The sequence below is a fragment of the Neopelma chrysocephalum genome, unplaced genomic scaffold, assembly GCF_003984885.1.
Source record: "Neopelma chrysocephalum unplaced genomic scaffold, ASM398488v2 Primary Assembly neopelma1_283, whole genome shotgun sequence".
NCBI classification, from domain to species: Eukaryota; Metazoa; Chordata; class Aves; order Passeriformes; family Pipridae; genus Neopelma; species Neopelma chrysocephalum.
In genome coordinates, this window is record NW_020897945.1 from 485402 (window position 1) to 504469 (window position 19068).

The window sequence follows — 19068 nt, forward strand, 5'->3', positions numbered from 1 at the left end:
GTCACACCAGAGCCCCGGCTGGCTGAGGGGGCTGCTGGTGGCACTGGGGCTTGGGGGGCCCAGTGCTGGGGGGGGTCCAGGCCAGGGTGCCGGGGTGTGGAGTGCCACAGGCTGTAAGATGCTGATTCCTCTGGTGTTTTCCAGTGGGGTGAAGCAGAGATGAGCTGCTCACAGCCCCATGTTGCTCTGGAGGACCCTGAGTCCTGGGGAAGGGGAGCAGTAGGGGGTTCTGGGAGTGGCTGAAAGGGGTTGTTTGCTGGGGTTTCAAGGGTGAGGCTCTGCCTGCCCATCCCATGGGATCGACTCTGGGGTCCTGCAGCTCCCCCATGCTTTGGGGCCCCTTCACTGTGCAGTGCAGACCCTGCCCACACCCCGGTGCCATCACGAAGGGCCCAGTGCTCCCCATGCAGTGTGTCCCCGGTGGGGACGTGCCTTGTCCCCTGTGGGGGACCCAGTGGGTGGCTCTCCCTGGGGTCTCTTATCTGCGGGCACGGGTCTGCCGGTATCCACTGCCTGCAGGGCCGGGCAGGCTATCGGGGTCCGGCAGGCCCCTTCCCCCTCCAGCAGCAGGCCCTGCCGCCCTATCTCATTAGCTCGAGATTAATGAGGCTCCTGCGCTGTCTTTAACTCCTTCCTGCTCACTGGCTCCTGCCCACAGCTCTGCTGACGCTCTGCTCCGTTTCTCCCACAGGTTTGCACCGACGCCTGCTCAGCGTTGACCTGGCTGAGGATTAGGGACACCAGCCACGAGTGGGGGACCCTGAGGCTGCTGCTCCCCAGGAGGTGCCAGGTCTGAGAGGGAAGGGGTGATGCACCAGACCGCAGTTGCTGCTTGCTGAGCCCGAGGAGGAGTTTCGGCAGCACCCCAATCCCGACAAGCAGCCCCCAGCCTTCGACTCCCTCTGGAGCCCTTGAGCGGAGGAGACATTGAGCAAAGGCCGGGAGGGGTCAAGGGCCACGTCCTCCCGTCCTGACCCGGCGTTGATTCCTGCCCTGACACCCCGACAACGCCGCTCTCGACCCCCCGGCAGCCCCCCCCAGGGCTGCCTCTCCCAGCGCTGCCCAGCCTTGGCCCCCAGCCCCGCTGGAGCGCGGCAGCCTGCCGGGCGCTGCCCCCCGGGCGCTGCCCCCCGGGTGCGTCGCCCCCCGCCCCCCCGGGGACCCCCCGCCCGCCGGCAGAGCCATGAAGCTGCAGGCGGTGATGGAGAACCTGCAGCGGCAGCAGCGCGCGCGGCTGCAGCAGGCGCTGGAGGCGCGGCAGCAGGAGCAGCAGCAGCAGCAGCAGCCGCGCTCCTCGTCTCCCCCGGCGCAGCCCCCCGGGCAGCCCCCGGCCGGCACCGCAGCCCGGGGCCGCGGGCAGGACCCGGCCCCGGTGCCCTCGGAGGAGGGAGCGGAGCCCGAGAGCGCGCACATCCAGCGGGCACAGATGGCAGCCCTGGCCGCCATGCGCGCAGCCGCCGCCGGCCTCAGCCACTCGCCCAGCCCGGGGCTCTCGGAGGAGAGCCAGCCCTCTGAGGAGGAGGAGGAGGAAGAGGAGGAGCGCGGAGAGGACGAGGAGGATGGCGGGTATCAGCAGGAGATGGGCTCTGAGGAGGAGGAAGACCTGTGAGTGTACTTGGGCGGTTCTCGTGGATTTGGGGAAGGGGCAGGGACGTGGCACGGCGCCGGTGGGCTTGGGCACGGCTGGCTGGGGACACTGGCCACCTTTGGGGCTGGGGAGTGGCAGGAGAGGCTGTAGGGGTGCTTGCAGGGATCCTGTGGCTTGGGGCCAGTTGTGGATTAGAGCTGTCAGGATATTCTGGAGCAGGAGCTGCTGAGAGCAGCGGCTCAGCTCTGCAGCCGTGATTCCTTGTGCTGGGCTGGCGTGGGGCGACATCTCATCTCTGCCCGACAGCCACGTGGGGCCATGACAGAGGACCCAAGCTGGTGTTAAATTATGCAGGACCCTTGGCTGCCTCCAGCCCACGTCCTCCCGGGGCACTGCTGGGCCAGGAGCCATCTGGCAGAGCCCTGCTCCGTGACGGAGCTGCTCCGGGGCTGCCAGGGGTCAGCTGTGCCCCACGGAGCTGCCCCTGCTGACACCGCACCAGGGCTCGGCTGCGTGCTGGGTGGGTGGTCCCAGCCCCGTGGCTGGGCAGTGCCCGTGGGGCAGGCAGGAGAGAGGTGTGGACTTTCGGAACCGGTGTGGGACCAAGCCTCTCCTTTCTCCCCGGCACCAGGAAGGGCAAGTGGGACGAGGATGACTTTGAAGAGGACCTGGTTGAGGAGGAAGAGGAAGAAGAGGAGGAGGAAGAGGAAGACTACGAGGAGGATGAAGACATGGGAGAGGAAGGGCTCGGCTCAGCAGGGGCGGTGCGGGCAGGCGCGGGGTCCCTGCTGCTCCGCAAGCCCCCGGCGCCCCAGCACTACCGGGGGGAGCCCCCGCGGCTCCCGGGGGGGCAGGACCGGCTGCCCCCCGGCCTGGGCCACACGCAGCCCCCGCCACCGGCACCCGACCACGGCGACTGGACCTACGAGGAGCAGTTCAAGCAGGTGGGTGCCCGCGGAGACGTGCGTGTCCCCCCCGTGCCGCCCCTGTCCCTCTGTCCTGCTCCTGCGTGTCCGTGCGTCCTCGGGAGCGTGGGGGGGCACCTCTGGCGGTGCCGTCTGTGGTGACGTTCTCTGTGGATCCAGCTGCTGTTGTCACTAGGAAAGTGCGGGATTTCTCTGGGGTTTTACGGCTGGGTTCAGCCTCAGTCCCCCTTCCCTCATCAGGTGGCTCTGAGTGGATCCTGTGTCCCGGTGATCCTGGCACAGGTGGGGTTTGCTGCAGGGACCTGGGAGGATTATTGCTGAAAATTACCAAAAAATCACCCCAGAATTCCAAATCTCATGGGGCTCATGGTTTTCCTCTTGTCCCCTCCAAGCCATTTTCTGTGGGGACCTGGCCATCTCCCATCACCGCAGAGGTGATGTCCAGCAGAACAACTCTGGTCCCCCCAGATCCTCCATGGGGGGCAGAGCTGCTCCCCTGCTGCTGCCAAAATGCTGCTAAAGAGTGAAACTGGGGAGAAAGCACCCGGCTGCCTCCGCCGTGTCCTTCCCCGGGCTGGCAGGAGGCCGGCACGCTCCTGCTCTCCCGGCCCTGGAGCTGGCTGCGTTCTGCACTCGCTAATAGAAGGAAATGTGCTGGAGCCAGGGCTCCCCAGGGGCCGCCCGGCACCTTTGATGTGTGTTTAAATACATCGCAGTTTGGGGCTGGGGGAAGGGGCGGGACCAGCAGCAGCAGATGGGACCCAGATGGAGCGACCAGGGCACGGTGGCCTTTCGGGAGGGATGCGACTGCCCCTGCCCCTTCCCCTTTGGGGGGCTGTCACATCCCTCCCAACATGGGGGGAGGGACTGCCAGGATTTGCTGGCACATCTGGATGCGGGCAGGCTCAGAACAGGGTTGATGGGGGCAGTACCATCAGGCACAGAGTGTGTGTCTGTCCTGCCCAACTATGGGAAGGAGGGATGCTCCTGCCCCACGTGTCCCTTGTGCCGCTGCACCCGCGTCGCCTCCTCCTCTTGTGGTTTCTCTCTCTTGTGCTTCCTGCTGCCGGGGACTGAGGGGCCGGGACCGCGAGCTCGTAGCTGTGAAAGGGGTTTTTGATGCCGCAGCTGTGATCTTCCTGTTTGTCAGCATGTTGGTGCTGCGGACCAGGCCATAGCCCCCACCGCAGCCACAGCACGTGGGGACACCAGCCCGCGTCCCAGCGCATCCCCCACAGCCCAGACTGTGCCGGCAAGAGGGGCTGAGCACCCCCTGTGCCTCCATTTCACTTCCCGGGGTCAGCGGGAAGAGCCCCCCACGTGGGTTAATCGTGGAAGCAGCTGGAGGGGGTTGGAAAGCGACCGTGGGCGGAGGAGCAGAGGCGACGCGGGGCCCGGAGAGGCTTCCCCGGCACGTCAGCCCGCGCTCGGCGCTTGGATCGCGGCCGCTGGCCCCGGGCCAGGGGGTTGCTGGCCGGGAGCTCCTCCTGGCCGCCCTCCAGCGCGTGCTGCTGGGCTCCATCCCAGCCCAGCTGGCGCGGCCTGGGAAGGAGCAGCAGGAATGTAAACAGCGAGGGCGGCGCGGGGCAGGGGATGCCGTACCCCGGTCCCTGCCCCTCGCCAGGACGGAGGCACCTTAGGGGGGAACCCGGGCAGCCCCGGGGGTGCTGGAGCACGGCTGTGTCCCTGCAGGGGTGAGCCGGTCTGGATGTGGTGCTGCGTGTGGCCGTGCCGGTGCCGTGCCTGCCTGCTGCGTGAGGAACGGGTCGCTTTGGGGTTCCTCTTTCTTTTTGTCAAAGAGCTGCACAGCACTGGCAGCACCCCTGCTCTGCCACCAGCCCCGATGCCTTTGCGGCTCTCCAGCTCTCCCCGCAGCTGCCGTTCAGGTTCAGCTCGGGTTGTGCTGGCATCGGGTCCCCGGGCATCCTTGGCCTGTGGGTCTCTGTGCTCGAGGACACCCTCCTCACCAGGCAGTCTGAGCCCCCATGCCCATCTCCACGCCCAAACCCCGGGTGCCCCGTGCCTGCCAGGGGCTGCCCAAGTCCGACGCCACACCAGGGTTTATTGACCCATCTGGGACAGATTCCTGTGAACGGCTGAGCCGTGGGGGACCGGAGGGAGGAGGGGGGCCCAGTTCAAGGGAGGAGGAAGGGGAGGGCGTGAGGAAGAGTTATGGAGGTGAGGGAGGTTAGGGAGCCGGCGCGTGGCACCTCCCCGTCCCCGGGGACGGCTACCGCGCAGGCAGAGCTGCAGGCAGAGGTCAGCTCGGCCTGACCCGGGCGCTGCCGGCGCGGGCAGCAGAACAAAGGAGCCCCCAGCACAGTGCGGGGCTCGGGGGCAGCGGCTGCCGAGGGCACCAGGGCTTCTCTGGGGGGAAAAGGAGTGTTTTTGGGGTGGGAGGAGGCTCCCCCGGTGAAATGGCTAAAAATCCAGCGAGTTCCTGCCATTGGCAAGGAGCTGCTGGAGACAAAACTGCTCTGGGTTCTGCACCCTGGTGCTGGGGGGGTCTCTGCTGCTGCCCCCCGAGAACAACCTTTCTGTTTCATTACTGCTACTCCTGCACTCCACTTATAGAAATAGTGGGAGACCCTGGCACAGTGGCAGTGCCTGGAGCTGGAATTCCCAGCCTCTACCCCTTTTGGAGTTTCCTGTGCTGCCAGTGCTCCTCAGGCAGGGGCACCCCGGTACCCCATCCCTCATCGGGGCAGCTGGGTGGGTCCATCTCCCGGTGCTGCCCCGGCTGCAGCAGCCACTGGACACCCTTTGGCTTCTCCATTTTGGGGGCTCCCTTTGGGGTGCACTGTTGTGGGGCCTCAGGCTGATGTTTAACCCCACGTTCCTGCCTCAGGAAGGCTTTCAGAAGCTGCAGCGGTGCCGGGGGGAGGCTGTGCTGGCCAGGGGGTGCCGGGGGGGTGCCAGTGCTTTGGGGAGGTGGGAGGTTTCTTACGCTGTCCCAACCAGGGCGTCTGAGCAGCGTCGGTGGCACATGGGGGCGAAAACCTCAGCCCTTATCTCACACAGCACCCCAGATATGGCGTTTCAAAGGGCAGCAGTTGAGCAGTTGGGGGAAAAATAAACCGAAGGCAGCTCGGTGATCTCACCGGACCCCACACACCCCGACCAGCCCGTGCATGTGGCTGATGGAGCTGGGATTTTCCAGGAGGGTCTGGAAAGGTGGAGAGCCCATCTCTCCTCTGGAGCCCCAGGTGCTGGCTAAGGCGTGGGGATCCCCTCTGAACCCCTTTCTCCCATGGATTGTTTTCCTTTCCAAAACCCAAAGCCAACCAGGGGTGTGCAGCCGGAGCAGGGGCCCCATGGCCTCTTAACAAGGGTGGGAGGGTCCATTTACTTTCTTTAAAATATTGATTAGAGCTTTATTGCATTAGCCAGCCGAGCGGATGAGCCTCCCCCAGGGAGGGTGAGGGGGCCCCTGTGCAGGGAAGGGGGACCTGACTGTTGTCACACAGCCGGGGGCCACTGTCCCCCACCCCGGAGGGGGTTGGCTCACAGATAACGGGGAGCGCCCTGGGGCCCCCGGCCGGGCACTGCTGTGCTGGGGAGGTGATTGCAGTGCCTGGCCAGGCCAGTGGCAGATAACGGGGGTGAGGAGGGGACCCAAGCAGGACAGGGCTCTGGGGGCAGTGAGGGTGTTGCTGGTGGACCTCCCCCAGGAAAAGAGCTGTGTGTGTGTGTCCCCCCCTGTCACAGCCGTTGCCCCTCTCGCTCTGCACCACGGCCCAGCCTGCCAAAGGGTGCTCCCAGCCGGGGATCCAGCCCGGTAATTGGCTCATAGTGCTCAGGGAGCATTCCCGGAGCTGTAATCCCACCAGATCCCTGGCCGGAGGTCAGGGACTTCTCGGCGAGAGCGGCTTAGCCGCCGAGTGCCTCCCCCAGCCAGACGCCCGGGTGCTCGCAGGTGCCGCTCCCAGCGTTCAAGGCAACCCGTGAAACTGTTTCTCACAACAAGACCCTGGATAATTAACGATGTAGGGGACGGGGGACACGAGCTTCCTGCCCCTGGTACCCAGCCAGCACCTTCACCCAGCTGGACTGTGCCCCCGACACCTCTTGTCTTGGGAGCTGGGCTGGCTCCCCCCAGCCCAGGCATCGCCTGCTCGTGTTCCCCCAGAGCCCCCTTTCCCCTGTGCCCCCAGTTCCCAGAGCTGTGTTCCCCCCACGCCCCGGCCCCCCGGGCTGACTCAAGGGCTGCGGAGGCGGCGGCCGCCCCCCCGCTCGGCACAGCTGAACTAACAGGGATGAGGGTTTATTTAAAAGGAAGAAAAAAAAAAAGAAAAGAGTGGCACAGGGAGTGGGGCCTTTGTCAGCAGAGCCCCCAGCCCCCACCGCAGGGTTGGGCAAGGGCAGCGTTGCTCCATCGCCCTATTTCTGGCCCAAACCACAGGAGAAATGGCAGCTGGTCCCAGGGCCCGGCCGGACGTGCCGCAATCGGGGGCCAGGAGGAGGGGCGGTTTGGGGACGGGGGAACCCCCTGTTCTCCTCTGGGCTCAGTCCTGGGGCAGCTAGATTGGGGGCTTAGGACACAGCTCCTGGCTCAGGTCCTGACCTGCTCCCTGACCCTTCCCATCGGTCACTTAATCTGCCCGTGCCTGGGTCCCCGCTCCGTCCAGAGCTCGGGATAATCCACCCTGTGCTGGGGCTGCTGGAGGCCAGAGCTCACCCCTGGGGAGGGCTCCCCATGTGTCCCAAGGTGGCCCTATCAGTGTGGTGGCAACAGCCCTTTGGGAAAGAGCTTCCCTGTCTCCCCACAGCAGCTGCCTTGGGGTCTCACCTTGGTACAGGTGGCAGGGGGAGCCCCTTCAGCAAAGGGCTTCACCTCCTGCCTCGGTTTCCCCACCTGCCCACAGGCCACTTTGGAGCCTCCAGCTTGGGCACCGGTGCCTGATTTTGGAGATTCCAGCACCTGGGATATGCTGTCCCATGCTGCCACGTGCTCTGGTGCCGCAGTGGGATGGGGTTGGTGCTGCTCTGGTGCTGTGTTGGTGCTGCCCATCACCCCCTCCCCTCGGCACTAGGAAGCCACGAGATTTTGATGGTGCCGGAGCAGCTCGGCAGTGATGGCTCCTGGGGCTGACAGCCCACAGCTGGCTCCTGTCAACCCCATCTGTGGCTGCTGGACCCCTTCCAGCTCCTCCAGCAGCTCCGTGGTGGGGTTCCCAGGGGTTCCGTGTGCCCTGGCCCTTCCCATGGGACACCCAGGAGCTCAGCAGGGTGCGGACAGAGGGCAGAGGTGTGGGACCTTGCATTTCAGGAACAGATTTGCAATTAGCCAAATCCCAGCGGGCGGTGGAAGCCCCGGTGACTCATCTGCCAGGGCTTACTGCGATCCCCTTCTAAGACGATCATTTACATATGGTGGAATTTAAACCCCTTGTCTTGTCTTGGCTTCGAGGCCTGGGTGCCACTGCTTCCCGCTGCTGCTGCCCCCAGGTCAGGTCCTGAATGGGGGTCTTGGCCCTCCAGCCCTGGGGGGCTTCACCTTGGGGGGCTCAGGGTACACACAGGAGGGACAGCCCAGGCAGGTGCCCCAAGGGTTTGAGCTTGGCTGCTCTGGCTCAGCCGCTCCCCCCCGGGTCTGCCCAGCGCTGGGAGCTGTGCTGGCCGGGTGTCTCTCCTCAGACGAGCTTTCCCAACACCGCCTGACTCCGCTGGATTAATATTTGCACAAGGTCCAGTGTGATAGCGAGCATGTGTCAAGGGCATGCACCGGCACGCACGCGGGGAGGGCCGGGAGAGCCGCCGCTGCTGGGCTGCTCCCACTCGGGCTGGCTCCCAGCTCACAGCAGGGAGAGCAGCCCCAGGACCCAGCTCCCCCCTCCCGTGACCCCTCGGCAGCCTGTGCCACGCGTCGGTGTTCAGACACAGAACCAGTTTTGATTCCAGCCGGAGCCCGGCAGCAAACTGCCATGGGAAACGCCAGGGCAGCAGGAATTGCTTCCTCCTCCGCAGGAGGGGAACAAACGGCAGCGGCACAGCCATCCCGGGAGCTGGTGTGGGTCTGGCCCGCGGCTCGCGGCTCCAGGGTGGCTCCAGAGCAGGGACATGGATCCCGGGAGCTGGTGTGGGTCTGACCCGCAGCACGTGGCTCCAGGGCGGCTCCAGAGCAGGGACACAGATCCCGGGAGCTGGTGTGGGTCTGGCCCGCAGCTCACGGCTCCAGGGTGGCTCCAGAGCAGGGACACAGATCCCGGGAGCTGCCCTGGCCGGGCACGGTGCCTGTGCCGCAGTGGGGAGGGCGGCTGGCGGCACAGGGACAATGGGGGGTCAGGGAGGTTAAATGGTGACTAATTCGTCCATTCAGCGTCCCCTCTGCCCTGCCGTGACACCCGCAGTGCCGGGACACCGCCCGTGTACCCCCGGGGTCACCCACATGACAGATGCCCCCAGCCTGGCCTGGGCACACCCGGGGGTCTCAGGTCTCCCGGACTTCTGGGCCGATGGTGAGGGGTCGGGTTTGTCACTGAGCCACGGGAGCACCAATGGATCTGCCGCCCTCCAGGTCCCACAGCCCGAGGAGGGGCCACCAGTGGGGACAGTCACCTGTGACCGGGCCGTGTCCCCCATAGAGGGGACAATGCTGGGAACCTGCAGGAACAATGGTGCCGACGGGAAGCTCTTGGGCCCCCCCTCCAGCTGCCCCCACGGAAGCGGCCCCCCAGCCTGGCAGGAATCCCGCCGGGCCGGTCAGTGGAGTCACCGCCGGCCCGACCGTGTGGGCGAGGCTCCCGCGAACACCGTCCCCCACGAGCAAGGTGTTGGGGGCTTTTGGGGAGGGGGCACACGTTCCTGCCCCCAGCAGCCCCTTCCCGAGGTGGGCTGTTCCCTGGGGGGCTCGCAGAGGATTAGGGATGGGGACAGCCAGAGGTGACCTGTCCCTAAGCCAGGCGCTTTATCTGAAGAGGGATCTGCGCTGGGGTGGACACTCCCTTTGCCCTTGTTGAGGGATCGGCCCCAGCAAACCCAGCACCCCGTGCTGGGGTGGGAGGCCATGCCCAGAGAGGGGCTGCAGCCTCGGGCACCCCCAGCCCTGACTCAGCCACCGCTTTACGGGAAACCACATCCCAAGCGCCACCGAAACGCCGCGGCCTGGGGCCCTCGTTAGCCCTTTGCTCTGGTTTTTACAAATTACTTTCTTTTTCTGAATAAGTGCCCTCCCCGACCCCGCTGCGGGTCCTGGCGTGCTGGAGGCCGGGGGCTGCGTGCAGGCTGGGAACAGGATGGGAAACACACCGTGAGCGTGTTTATTCTTCGTTAAGGAACTCGTTAGAGCGCGCGGGCTCTTCCCCAGCCCCGCATGGCCCCGTCCGCGGGACAAAGGGACGCGTCCCTGGGGGCTGCTGAAGGAAGGAAGGAAGAAAAGGAGAGAAGGAGCACCCTGGCCTGTCAGCCCTGGCCCTGCTACCTGTCGCAACAGGGTGGGCTCTCCCTGCCACTGCTCGCTTTGTGTTTTTTCCCTAAATGCAGGAATTAGGGTTTTTTCAGCCTCTGGAAGGGGGAGGCTGCCACCAGCCCCCATCCCTGCTGCAGTGGCCTTTGGGGGGGTCTGTGCCCGGTCCTGGCTCACGGCGTGCACGTCCCAAACTGGTTTCGGAGAGAAGGAGGAAAACCGAGAGTGTCGCCACTTCCTGATGATGGAAAAGAAACTTGAAAATTAATCCCCGGGGCCTGAAAACCCGGAACCGAGTGGGGGAAGGGGGAAGTGTTTTTAACTCGGACACGGGCTCCTCCGTGACGCCTCGTGGGGCAGACAAGGGACTCCTGCCGATGGGGAGCCTGGCTCCAGCAGGACCCCCAGCATCCCCGGAGCCTTTCGAAATGGCACTTCCCCTCCCGCCTGTGATTGCCCCCTTTGCCCCAGCTCGGGAGGGGGCTGCGGGGGGTCAGAGCCCCTGCACGCACCACGCCCGTGCCGAGGGCTCTCCCGCATTCCTGGCATTGCCGAGGGGCCGCCCTCCCGCCTGCCCTTTGAAAGCCAACGGGGTTGGGATTTTCCTGTAATCTGGTTTGAAACATTAATCCGGTCATACACACCAAACGCCGGGCCGGCATCCTGCCGGGGCGCTGGGCTGGGGTCAGGGCCACCCGCCCACCGCCTGCCTAATTCCTCCTCCACTTAATTATAGATCTGCTGGCAACGGCCATCTGGCCCCGTGTCCTCAGCCGGCCGGGGGCTGCGGCCGAGGGGGCTGCGCCGCGGCCGGGTGGGCCGGGCACCGTGACCAGAGCCGGCCGTGCCGCTGGCACCGGGTGTTTGCCCCGGGCTGGGGGAGCACTGGGTGCGTGGAGCTGGATCCCCTGGCCCCCCTCAGGGAGGTGAGGGCCATCTCCTGCCCCCCGGCCGGGCGGGGGTCGCTGTGCCACGGCATCCCCTGGCACCGTGCTCTGCCACGGGGACCCCGCGGTAAGAGGATATTCCTGGGGCAGCTGCGTTATGGATTAAGTCGTTTCCACCTCCCTAATTACGAAACATAAATCTATTGACTCAGCGGCGCGGGGCGGCCTCGCCCGCGCCGGTACCTTTGCACCGAGCACTGAGACGCCGCGAGTCCCCGCGAGGAACCGGCCTCGTGCCGGGCAGGAACCGGGCTCGAGCACGGCAGGCAGGGCACGGCCACGGGCACTGGGCAGGGACAAGACTCAGCACCTGCCGATTTCGGTGCAGCGGTGCCAGCAGCCGCCGGTCTGTGCCGAGCTCAGCTGCACGCTGGGTTTCGCTGAAACGAGAACATGTTTCTGGTCCCCGATTTGCATGTTGAGCCCCGCTGTGCCAGCTGTCCTGCGCTGCCGTTGGGGTTCAGGAGGTGCCAGCGGTGACATCCCGGCAGAGCTGGAGTGGCGTCAGTGCAAGGAAATCCTGCGAGGGGCTGCTGAGAGTCACTTGTCTCTGTCCCCTTCCACTTCCCTGCCTGCCTTGCCTGTGCCTGGAGGCAAGGGGGGGGCAGGGGTGATGAAGGGGGGATGGGAGGGATAAGGGTGGACAAGGCAGCTCCGTCCCACCCCGCGGTGCACACCAAGCATGTCCCAGTCATGGCTGGGCACGTCCTCGCCCCGTGGTGCTGCCAGCTGAGCACCCTGGGCAGCTTCCCACCGCTGGCAGTTCTGCTGGCAGTGGCAGAGCTGAACCAGGTCTGGGGGGTTCTGGGGAGCAGCTGCTGAGCACAGAGGAGTTGTCAGAGTCGCCAGTAACCGTGAGCAGCAGCTTGTGCAATGTCCTTTGCCCAGCAGCCGTGGCGGGTGTGCTGACGGAGCCGCGAGGACACCGGGCAGGAACAGGGATCCCTCTGCCCGCTGGCTCTGGGGAGCCCCGTGGCTTCATCCTGGTTGGGCGGAGCTCGGTGTGGGACCACCGGGGTTGGCGGGGTGTGTGTAGAAGGACGGCACACGAGGCAGGCGCCCGCCACGGCCGCTAATCCCCCGTCCCGGCCGGCCACGCTTTCCTCAGCTGACGGTTAATTTTCTTTCATCCTCTTAAACGTGTCCGTTCCCCTCGGGACTGAGCCCGGGGGGGTTCACAGCCCTGGGGGTCATGGCAGTGGATGAACCGGCGCGTTCAGTCCTTCCCCAGGATGGCTCCACGCTCCACACCCTGTGGGATCGGGGGCCGGGGAAGCCCTTTCTCTGTGCGCGGCTTTTGGAGCTGCTCTAGGAAAGGGGGGAGGCTGGACTGGCCCTGGCCCAACATCCCTCGGCCGGCACGAGCAGCCGGTGCAGCTCAGCCTGAAAAACCACAGCAATGCTGCTTCTCCCTGGCTCGTTCCCCACACCCCACGGTCCCACCCCGCACCCCCTGCTGCAGTGCTGGGGTGGGAGAAGAGCTCTGAGGGTCTTGTCCGATGGTGCAGATGGTGCTGGTGGCTCCCGCCCTTGCCCTGGGGGTGTGCTGGGGGCCAGCCAAGCCTGCCGAGGTTCCCAGGGGAACTGGGGGGGTTTATGGTCCCCCTGCGGCGCCCAGCCCCCCTTATCACGCGGCCCCACTGATCCCTTTGATCGGCGCCGGCGGGCGAGTCCGACCCTGCAGGATCCGGATCCTCCCTGGGGGATGGCGGGAGCGGGGCCTTGCACCCCTCGCTTACAGCCAGGACGATGCCCACCCTGCCCACCCTACCCACCCACCCAGCTGCCCGCAGGTCCCGGTGCCACAGGGTGTGCCCACGGAGGGAGTGGGACATCGGTGACCTGGTGACTGGCAGCAGCAGCCCTGTGGTGTGTGTCTGGTGTGTTACAGGGGCAGGGGGGTATTTATAGCCCCCCTCCCAACCCCTCGGCCCCCCTGGCAGTTGTTCAGAGTTGTCACTGAGAAAAGCAGGAGCTGCGGCGTCTGGGCAGCGCCTGCCCTCCCAGCCCCTGCTCTGACACCCTTCCTGGGGTGGGGTGGGGGATTATCCACCAGCCTCCGGGCAGAGACCGTGCTGGGCTTCAGGAGAGGCCACACGGCCTGGTGTGGCACGGTGTGGTGTGGTGTGGTGTGGCGTGGTGTGGTGTGGCGTGGTGTGGTGTGGTGTGGTGTGGTGTGGTGTGGTGTGGTGTGCCTCCGGTGTGCCGGGCGCTCCAACTGGCAGATCCTGTGCCATAAATCAGGCAGGAATGTGCCAGGCTCGCAGGGTGGGGGTCCTGGCCGAAGGTGCCCCTGGCCCGGCTCTGCCTGCCCTGGCCCGGGACACGTCCCCACAGTGCCAGCGTGACGTGAGCTCACACCGTGGCACACGAGGCAGTGTCTCCCAGCCCTGGCTCTCTCTGGTGCTGTGGGTGCAGAGGAGGGACTGTGCTGAAGCATTGCTGTGCTGAGCATGCAGTGAATGCTAAAAATAATCGGGATCAGCGTTCCTGGGAGGAGCTGGGGCCGAGCATGGTGTTGGCAGGCTGGGAACTGCTCCGACGTTGGCAGCACTGATGTCTCAGCACTGGCACTCCGGGACCCAGCTCCAAGCGGGCAGGCAGGGGGTGGTGGCAGCGGGGCAGGGGCACAAGTCAGCACCAGCCCCAGGAACCACAGGGGCCCCACGGCCCCGTGCAGGGACCATTTGGTGTCCTGAGAGCTGAAGGGCTGCAGCCACAGGGCTGCTGCAGTGGGAGCCAGGGGTCCCGGACAGGGGGACACAAGGGCTAAGGGGGTTTCTGAGCATCTCTCTCCTCTCTGCACAGCTGTACGAGTTGGATGGTGACCCCAGGAGGAAGGAGTTCCTGGATGACCTCTTCAGCTTCATGCAGAAGCGAGGTGAGCCCCTCCACACACCCACCCTCCACCCCCGATGCCCCTCCCGGGGCTCATTTCCTTGCCCCTTGTTACTGCTTGGGGTCACAGCTCTGGCTGAGCTGCTGGTTAATCTTTAACCCCTCGGCACAGCGGGGTCAAACCTGCTGGGCTGGATCTGGCGCCTGCGGCCCCCCCTCGCTCCTCTCCCTGCACCCACCGCACCCAGACCTGCGGCTCCTCCCCGCAGGGTCCCCTCACCCCTGCAACTCCCCTGGCTGTGCCCCTCTTTTGCCTCTTCCCTGGGTTATTGCGGGGGGCAAAGCCCCTCACTGCCACCTCGCTCTGTCTGGGAGGGGCCCGGAGGGGCCAGGGGTGGGCAGGGCTGAAATCTAAGAGTGCGCCTGGTCGAGGGTCTGGTTCCTGCGTGGAAAACAGCGCTGGAAGTGCTGACGCAGGGCTGGCTCTGCCCTTTGTCAGGCAGGGCTGGGGAAGCACGTGTGCCCCCGCGGGGGGGGCTGCGGGGGGGCCCCCAGGGTCCCCGTGGCCCCTGTCTGTGTCCTCCGGGGTCCCCTTGGCTGCGCCCCTGGGGTCCCCCAGGGCCCCCTCACCGCGGGGCCGGGAGGGCAGGGACCCCCAGGTGGGAGCAGGTGCTTCCAGCCCCCTCCCTGTGGCTGGAGGGACGAGCCTCCCTGGCTCGTGGGACCCTCATAGCAAGATCGTGCCCCCCCCCATTATAAATAACTCGCGTTGCTGGGTGCTGGCTCAGCCCGAGGAACCGGCTCGGCCACGACAGGGCTGTGGCTGGAAACTGCAAGTTTCTGTTTCCTTTGTTCGTGGTTGGTCTCAGCGGGGGGGCCTGGGGGGGAGGAAGGGGATGGTGGAAGGGGAGGGAGGAGCAGGAGCCCCCCCACCCCCTCTGCTGCCCCGCAGGGGTCTCAGCAGCTGCCCCGTGGCTGCGGGTGACGAAGCAGCACCCCAGACCTGCTCTCTCCTCCCGCTGCTCCCCAGGGACCCCCGTGAACCGGATCCCCATCATGGCCAAGCAGGTGCTGGACCTGTACATGCTGTACACTCTGGTGACTGAGAAGGGTGGTCTGGTGGAGGTCATCAACAAGAAGCTGTGGCGGGAGATCACCAAGGGGCTGAGCCTGCCCACCTCCATCACCAGTGCGGCCTTCACCCTGCGCACCCAGTGAGCGGGGGCTCGGCGGGAGGGGAGGGGGGCAAGCCCTTGGGGGTCCCTCTGCCCTGCACAGGAGAAAGGGGCTGAGCCTGATGGGGAGGGGACCAAGCCCTCAAGGAGCTCTTTCTGCCCTGCACTGGGGCCAGGGGGCAAACTCTGGGGGTCCCTGTGCCCCACACTGGGGCTGGGGACAGCGGGGAGGAGGCAAGTCCTTAGTGGGTCCCTCTGCCCTATGTGGGAGCGATGAGGGAGGGAGGGAGAGGGCAGCACACGGGAAGGGATGTCCAGCCGCTGCATCACCCCCACCAACCCCACCCATGTCCCGTGTGGCCGCAGGTACATGAAGTACCTGTACCCCTACGAGTGTGAGAAGCGCGGGCTGAGCAACCCCAACGAGCTGCAGGCGGCCATCGACAGCAACCGGCGGGAGGGCCGGCGGCAGGGCTTCGGCGGCTCCCTCTTCGCCTACTCGCCCAGCGGTACCCACGGCCTCCTCTCCTCGCCCAAGCTGCCGGTGCCAGCGCTGGGGCTGGCATCTGCCACCAACGGCGGGGCCATCGCGCCCGGGCAGAAGATCAAGAAAGGTAATAATGGCCACTGCAGAGTCCGGCTGCCTCAGGGTCCGGCTGTCGTGGGCTCCAGCCACAGGCTGAGCCCCCTCCTGGCACCGGGGATAAGGGGCAGAGCTGGGTGCAGTGGGCAGGGGAGTGATGCTCCTCTCCCCTCCCTGGGCTCCAGGGCCTCAGCTCGGGGACCCTGATCCAGTGACCTATCTCTGACCTTTGGAGGTGCCAGGCAGCCCCCGCCACAGCGGGGCCCCAAACCGTTGTGCCAGGGCCAGGGACATCCCCGGGGTGGTGGCACCTGCCTGTCCCTGCGCCCCCACGCCTGACACCCGCTCCCCCTGCAGAGGAGGACTCCCCCATCCCCATCTCCATGCCCAGCCGGCTCCCGGTGTCCCTGGCCGGGCACCCCGTGGTGGCCGCGCAGGCGGCGGCCGTGCAGGTGGCGGCGGCGGCTCAGGCGGCGGCGCTGGAGCAGCTGCGGGAGAAGCTGGAGTCGGGAGAGCCCCCGGAGAAGAAGCTGGCGCTGGTGACGGACGAGCAGCAGCGGCTGATGCAGCGGGCGCTGCAGCAGAACCTCCTGGCCATGACGGCCCAGCTGCCCATGAGCATCCGCATCAACAGCCAGGGCACGCGCTCGCCAGGTCAGTGCCGGCCCCGGCCCCCCGCCCCGGCCGAGCCCCCGGGCCTGGCGGGCTCCGTAACCCGGCTCTCCCCGGCAGAGAACCGCCCGGACGCCGCCACCAGCAGCAGCAACGGCACCAACAGCATCAGCATGTCCGTGGAGATCAACGGGATTGTCTACACGGGTGAGGGGCTCCCCCAGACCCCACTGCCCTGGGCGGGGGCTGCTCCACCACCGCCGGCTCCGGCAGCCCCCACGGCCACACCCACTCCCACTGCCCTTCACCCCGTTCCACGGCAGTCACAGCACCCCCCGGCTCAGACCCCGCTCTCTCCCCAGGTGTGCTGTTCGCCCAGACGCCCGGCCCTTCCTCCTCCTCTTCCTCCTCCTCCTCCTCTGCCTACAGCAAAGGCAACAGCGGCGGCAGCCGGAGCAGCGGCAGCGGCGGCAGCGGGGTGGGAAGCGGGGGTGGGAACGTGCCCCCCACCACGGCCGGCCTGGCTGTGCCCCCCAGCTCTACCTCCAACAGCGCTTCGCCTTAACCCCCCCGGACCCTCCGAGCCCTGGACCCGGCGGCCGCAGGAGGACGGGGGCTCACCGGGGTCCCAGCAGGTCTCAGGAGGGTCTCGCTCGAGGTCCTGCCGGGGTCTCAATGGGCTGTCACTGGGATCTCACCAGGTTTTCACTGGGACCTCACCGGGGTCTCACTGGGGTCTCACCCGAGGTCTTGCCAGGGTTTCTCTGGGGTCTCATCAGGGTCTCACTGGACTCTGCCCTTGTTCTCGTGTTGTTGGATTTTCCTTTTCCAGGCAGAAAAGCTTTAGCCCGGGGGGTTTTGCCGGAGCCGCCGGCTGTCCGGCTGCGCCGCTCCGGGACCGTTTACCTCACTCACACCACACTTTGCACTGTACATTTATTATTATTATTATTATAATTATTATTATTTTTTAACTCGTGTTACCTCCAGACAGACGCACGGACGCCTGCTGACGCGAGCGCTAGCGAAACCCCCCCGGAATTCTAAAGGATAAAAACCCAAGAATCCTAAAAAAAATTGGAAATAGGGAGATATTTTATTCGTTTCCATCCTTTTCCCTCCTTTATTTTGGGAACTCCACTCTGCAGGATTTTAAGAGGTTGTTTTTGATTGTTTTGTTGTAAATAGCTTCTATTTTATTCTCTAAACAAAGAAAAGAATCAAACTTTTAACATGCAAATGATATATATTAGTCTTCATCAGGGAAAATGGGAGCTTGGAAAAACATTGGAATCTCCTTTCTCCTCTCATTATCGGTGGTTGGGTCCAGCTCTGCTCCTTCCCCCACCGGTAAATCCTCATTTTTTTTCCCTTCCCCCGCATAAAACTACTGTTTAAAGCCACTTTGGGCTTATTTCCTCCAAAAAATAAGCAGGATCCAGAGGATGGGATGCTCAGGGCTGTGGGACGCTCCGGAGGTCACGGAGGACCCGAAGGACCCAAGGATTTATTTTAAGCCTCACAATCTCGTTTTTTACCGTCCCCCCCCCCCCCAAAATTCACCCACATCTGCGTGAGACACAATCCGACCCGATACCGAAACCCCCCCGGCCCCCTCGGTATCTCCATTCTCAGGTTCCCACCTGGAGCACAGGGTTTTCCCCCTTCCCCAGGTGCCCGGGGGGGTCCGGGCTGGTGGGACCCCCCCCCCCCGCTTTATTTTTAATTTCACTCGGGGAAGTGGCGATCTCAGGGGATTTGGGGTTTTTCCAGCTGGTTTTGTTGTTTTCAGCCTTTTTTTCCCGTGCTGGAATCCCCTTGGTGGCTCCGTGGGGGGTCTTGGTGGCTCCATGGACCCTTTAGGGAGGTCTGGGGGGGTCCGTCCAGCTCCTGCTGCTGTCGAGGTCCAGCCCAGCTCCCCGCAAGGAGAAATTCCAAGGGGGAATTTTCATGCCCAGGGCGGGCTTAGATTTTCTTAGTGATTTTTTTGCATTGTACAGTCACTATTTTGGGTTGTTTTGGGGTTTTTTTAATTATTTTCCCTCTCCCCCTTTTCCTCCCCCCCCCTTTATTTTTTTGTTTTTGAGAGCGGGTGACTTTCCACTTTATTTTTCTTTTTGCATATCGATTTAAAAATAATAAAAAAAAAGCCTAAATCAGTTTTCTTTGGGGAGGGGGGGTGTTTGGAAAGAAAATCAGACTAAAGAAGCGGCCCCAGCTGCAGCCGCCCCCTCCCCCAGCATTGCGTATCTTAACTCAGGTAAAAAAGGAAAATGAGAAAAGAAAAAAAACCCACAAAAGACAAAAAAAAAAGAAAAAAGAATAAAAAAAATAAACCACATTCTACCTCTGAGCGCGGCGGCCTCGGGCGCACCCGGGCCCCGGTGAAAGATTTCAGTTTTGCAAAACATTCAGGTATTGAGACTTTTTGATTATTATTAAAAAAAAAAAATAAAAAATTTTAAAAAAAAAAGAGAAAATAAAGTAAAAACACTGAAAGTTTACATTTTATAATAACATTATTATACAGATTGTATTTAAACGTCAGAATATTTAAGACAATTGTAACCCTGTAAAGTGAAGAAATATTAAAAAAAAAAAAAAAAAAAAAGCTGTGTCGTTTGGGGATTTTGGCCCTGGGGGGAACCTGTGGGCTGTCTATAGGGTGTCCTTATGGATGGGGGGGTGTCCATGGGCCTATAGTGTGTCTGCAGGGCTGTGGGGTGCTCATGGAGTTCACACGAAGCTATGGGTGCCAACAGGTGGTCCATAGGACTGTGGGGTGTCCATGGGGTTCTTAAAGGGCTGTGGGGTGTCCAAAGGATTATGGGGTGTCCATGAGGTCCCTATAGAACCATGGGGTGTCCGCAGGGTGCGCATAGGACTGTGAGGTGTCCATGGGATCTCTGTAGGGTTATGGGGTGCCCTTGGGGTCCCTATAGGGTTATGAAGTGCCCTTGGGGTCCCTACAGGGTTTTGAAGTGCCCACGGCGT

At 64.1% G+C, this 19068-nt stretch overlaps 1 protein-coding gene across 1 annotated transcript; it reads left to right on the top strand.

The window, feature by feature from the left end:
- The first annotated feature begins 1113 nt into the window (after positions 1-1113).
- Positions 1114-18685, top strand: ARID3A (AT-rich interaction domain 3A). Its single transcript, XM_027704623.1, has 8 exons — positions 1114-1605; positions 2220-2532; positions 13675-13747; positions 14735-14918; positions 15246-15493; positions 15820-16116; positions 16195-16281; positions 16437-18685. Exons 1-8 carry the CDS (start codon positions 1184-1186, stop codon positions 16637-16639), a joined length of 1827 nt encoding a protein of 608 aa, XP_027560424.1. The 5' UTR covers positions 1114-1183; the 3' UTR covers positions 16640-18685.
- Positions 18686-19068: the final 383 nt, after the last annotated feature.

Excerpts from the sequence above, each read along its gene's own strand:
- ARID3A (XM_027704623.1), top strand. The coding sequence starts at position 1,184 with ATGAAGCTGCAGGCGGTGATGGAGAACCTGCAGCGGCAGCAGCGCGCG. Across the intron at positions 2,533-13,674 it reads ACGAGGAGCAGTTCAAGCAG|CTGTACGAGTTGGATGGTGA; the intron begins GTGGGTGCCCGC and ends CTCTCTGCACAG. Across the intron at positions 15,494-15,819 it reads CGGGCAGAAGATCAAGAAAG|AGGAGGACTCCCCCATCCCC; the intron begins GTAATAATGGCC and ends CTCCCCCTGCAG.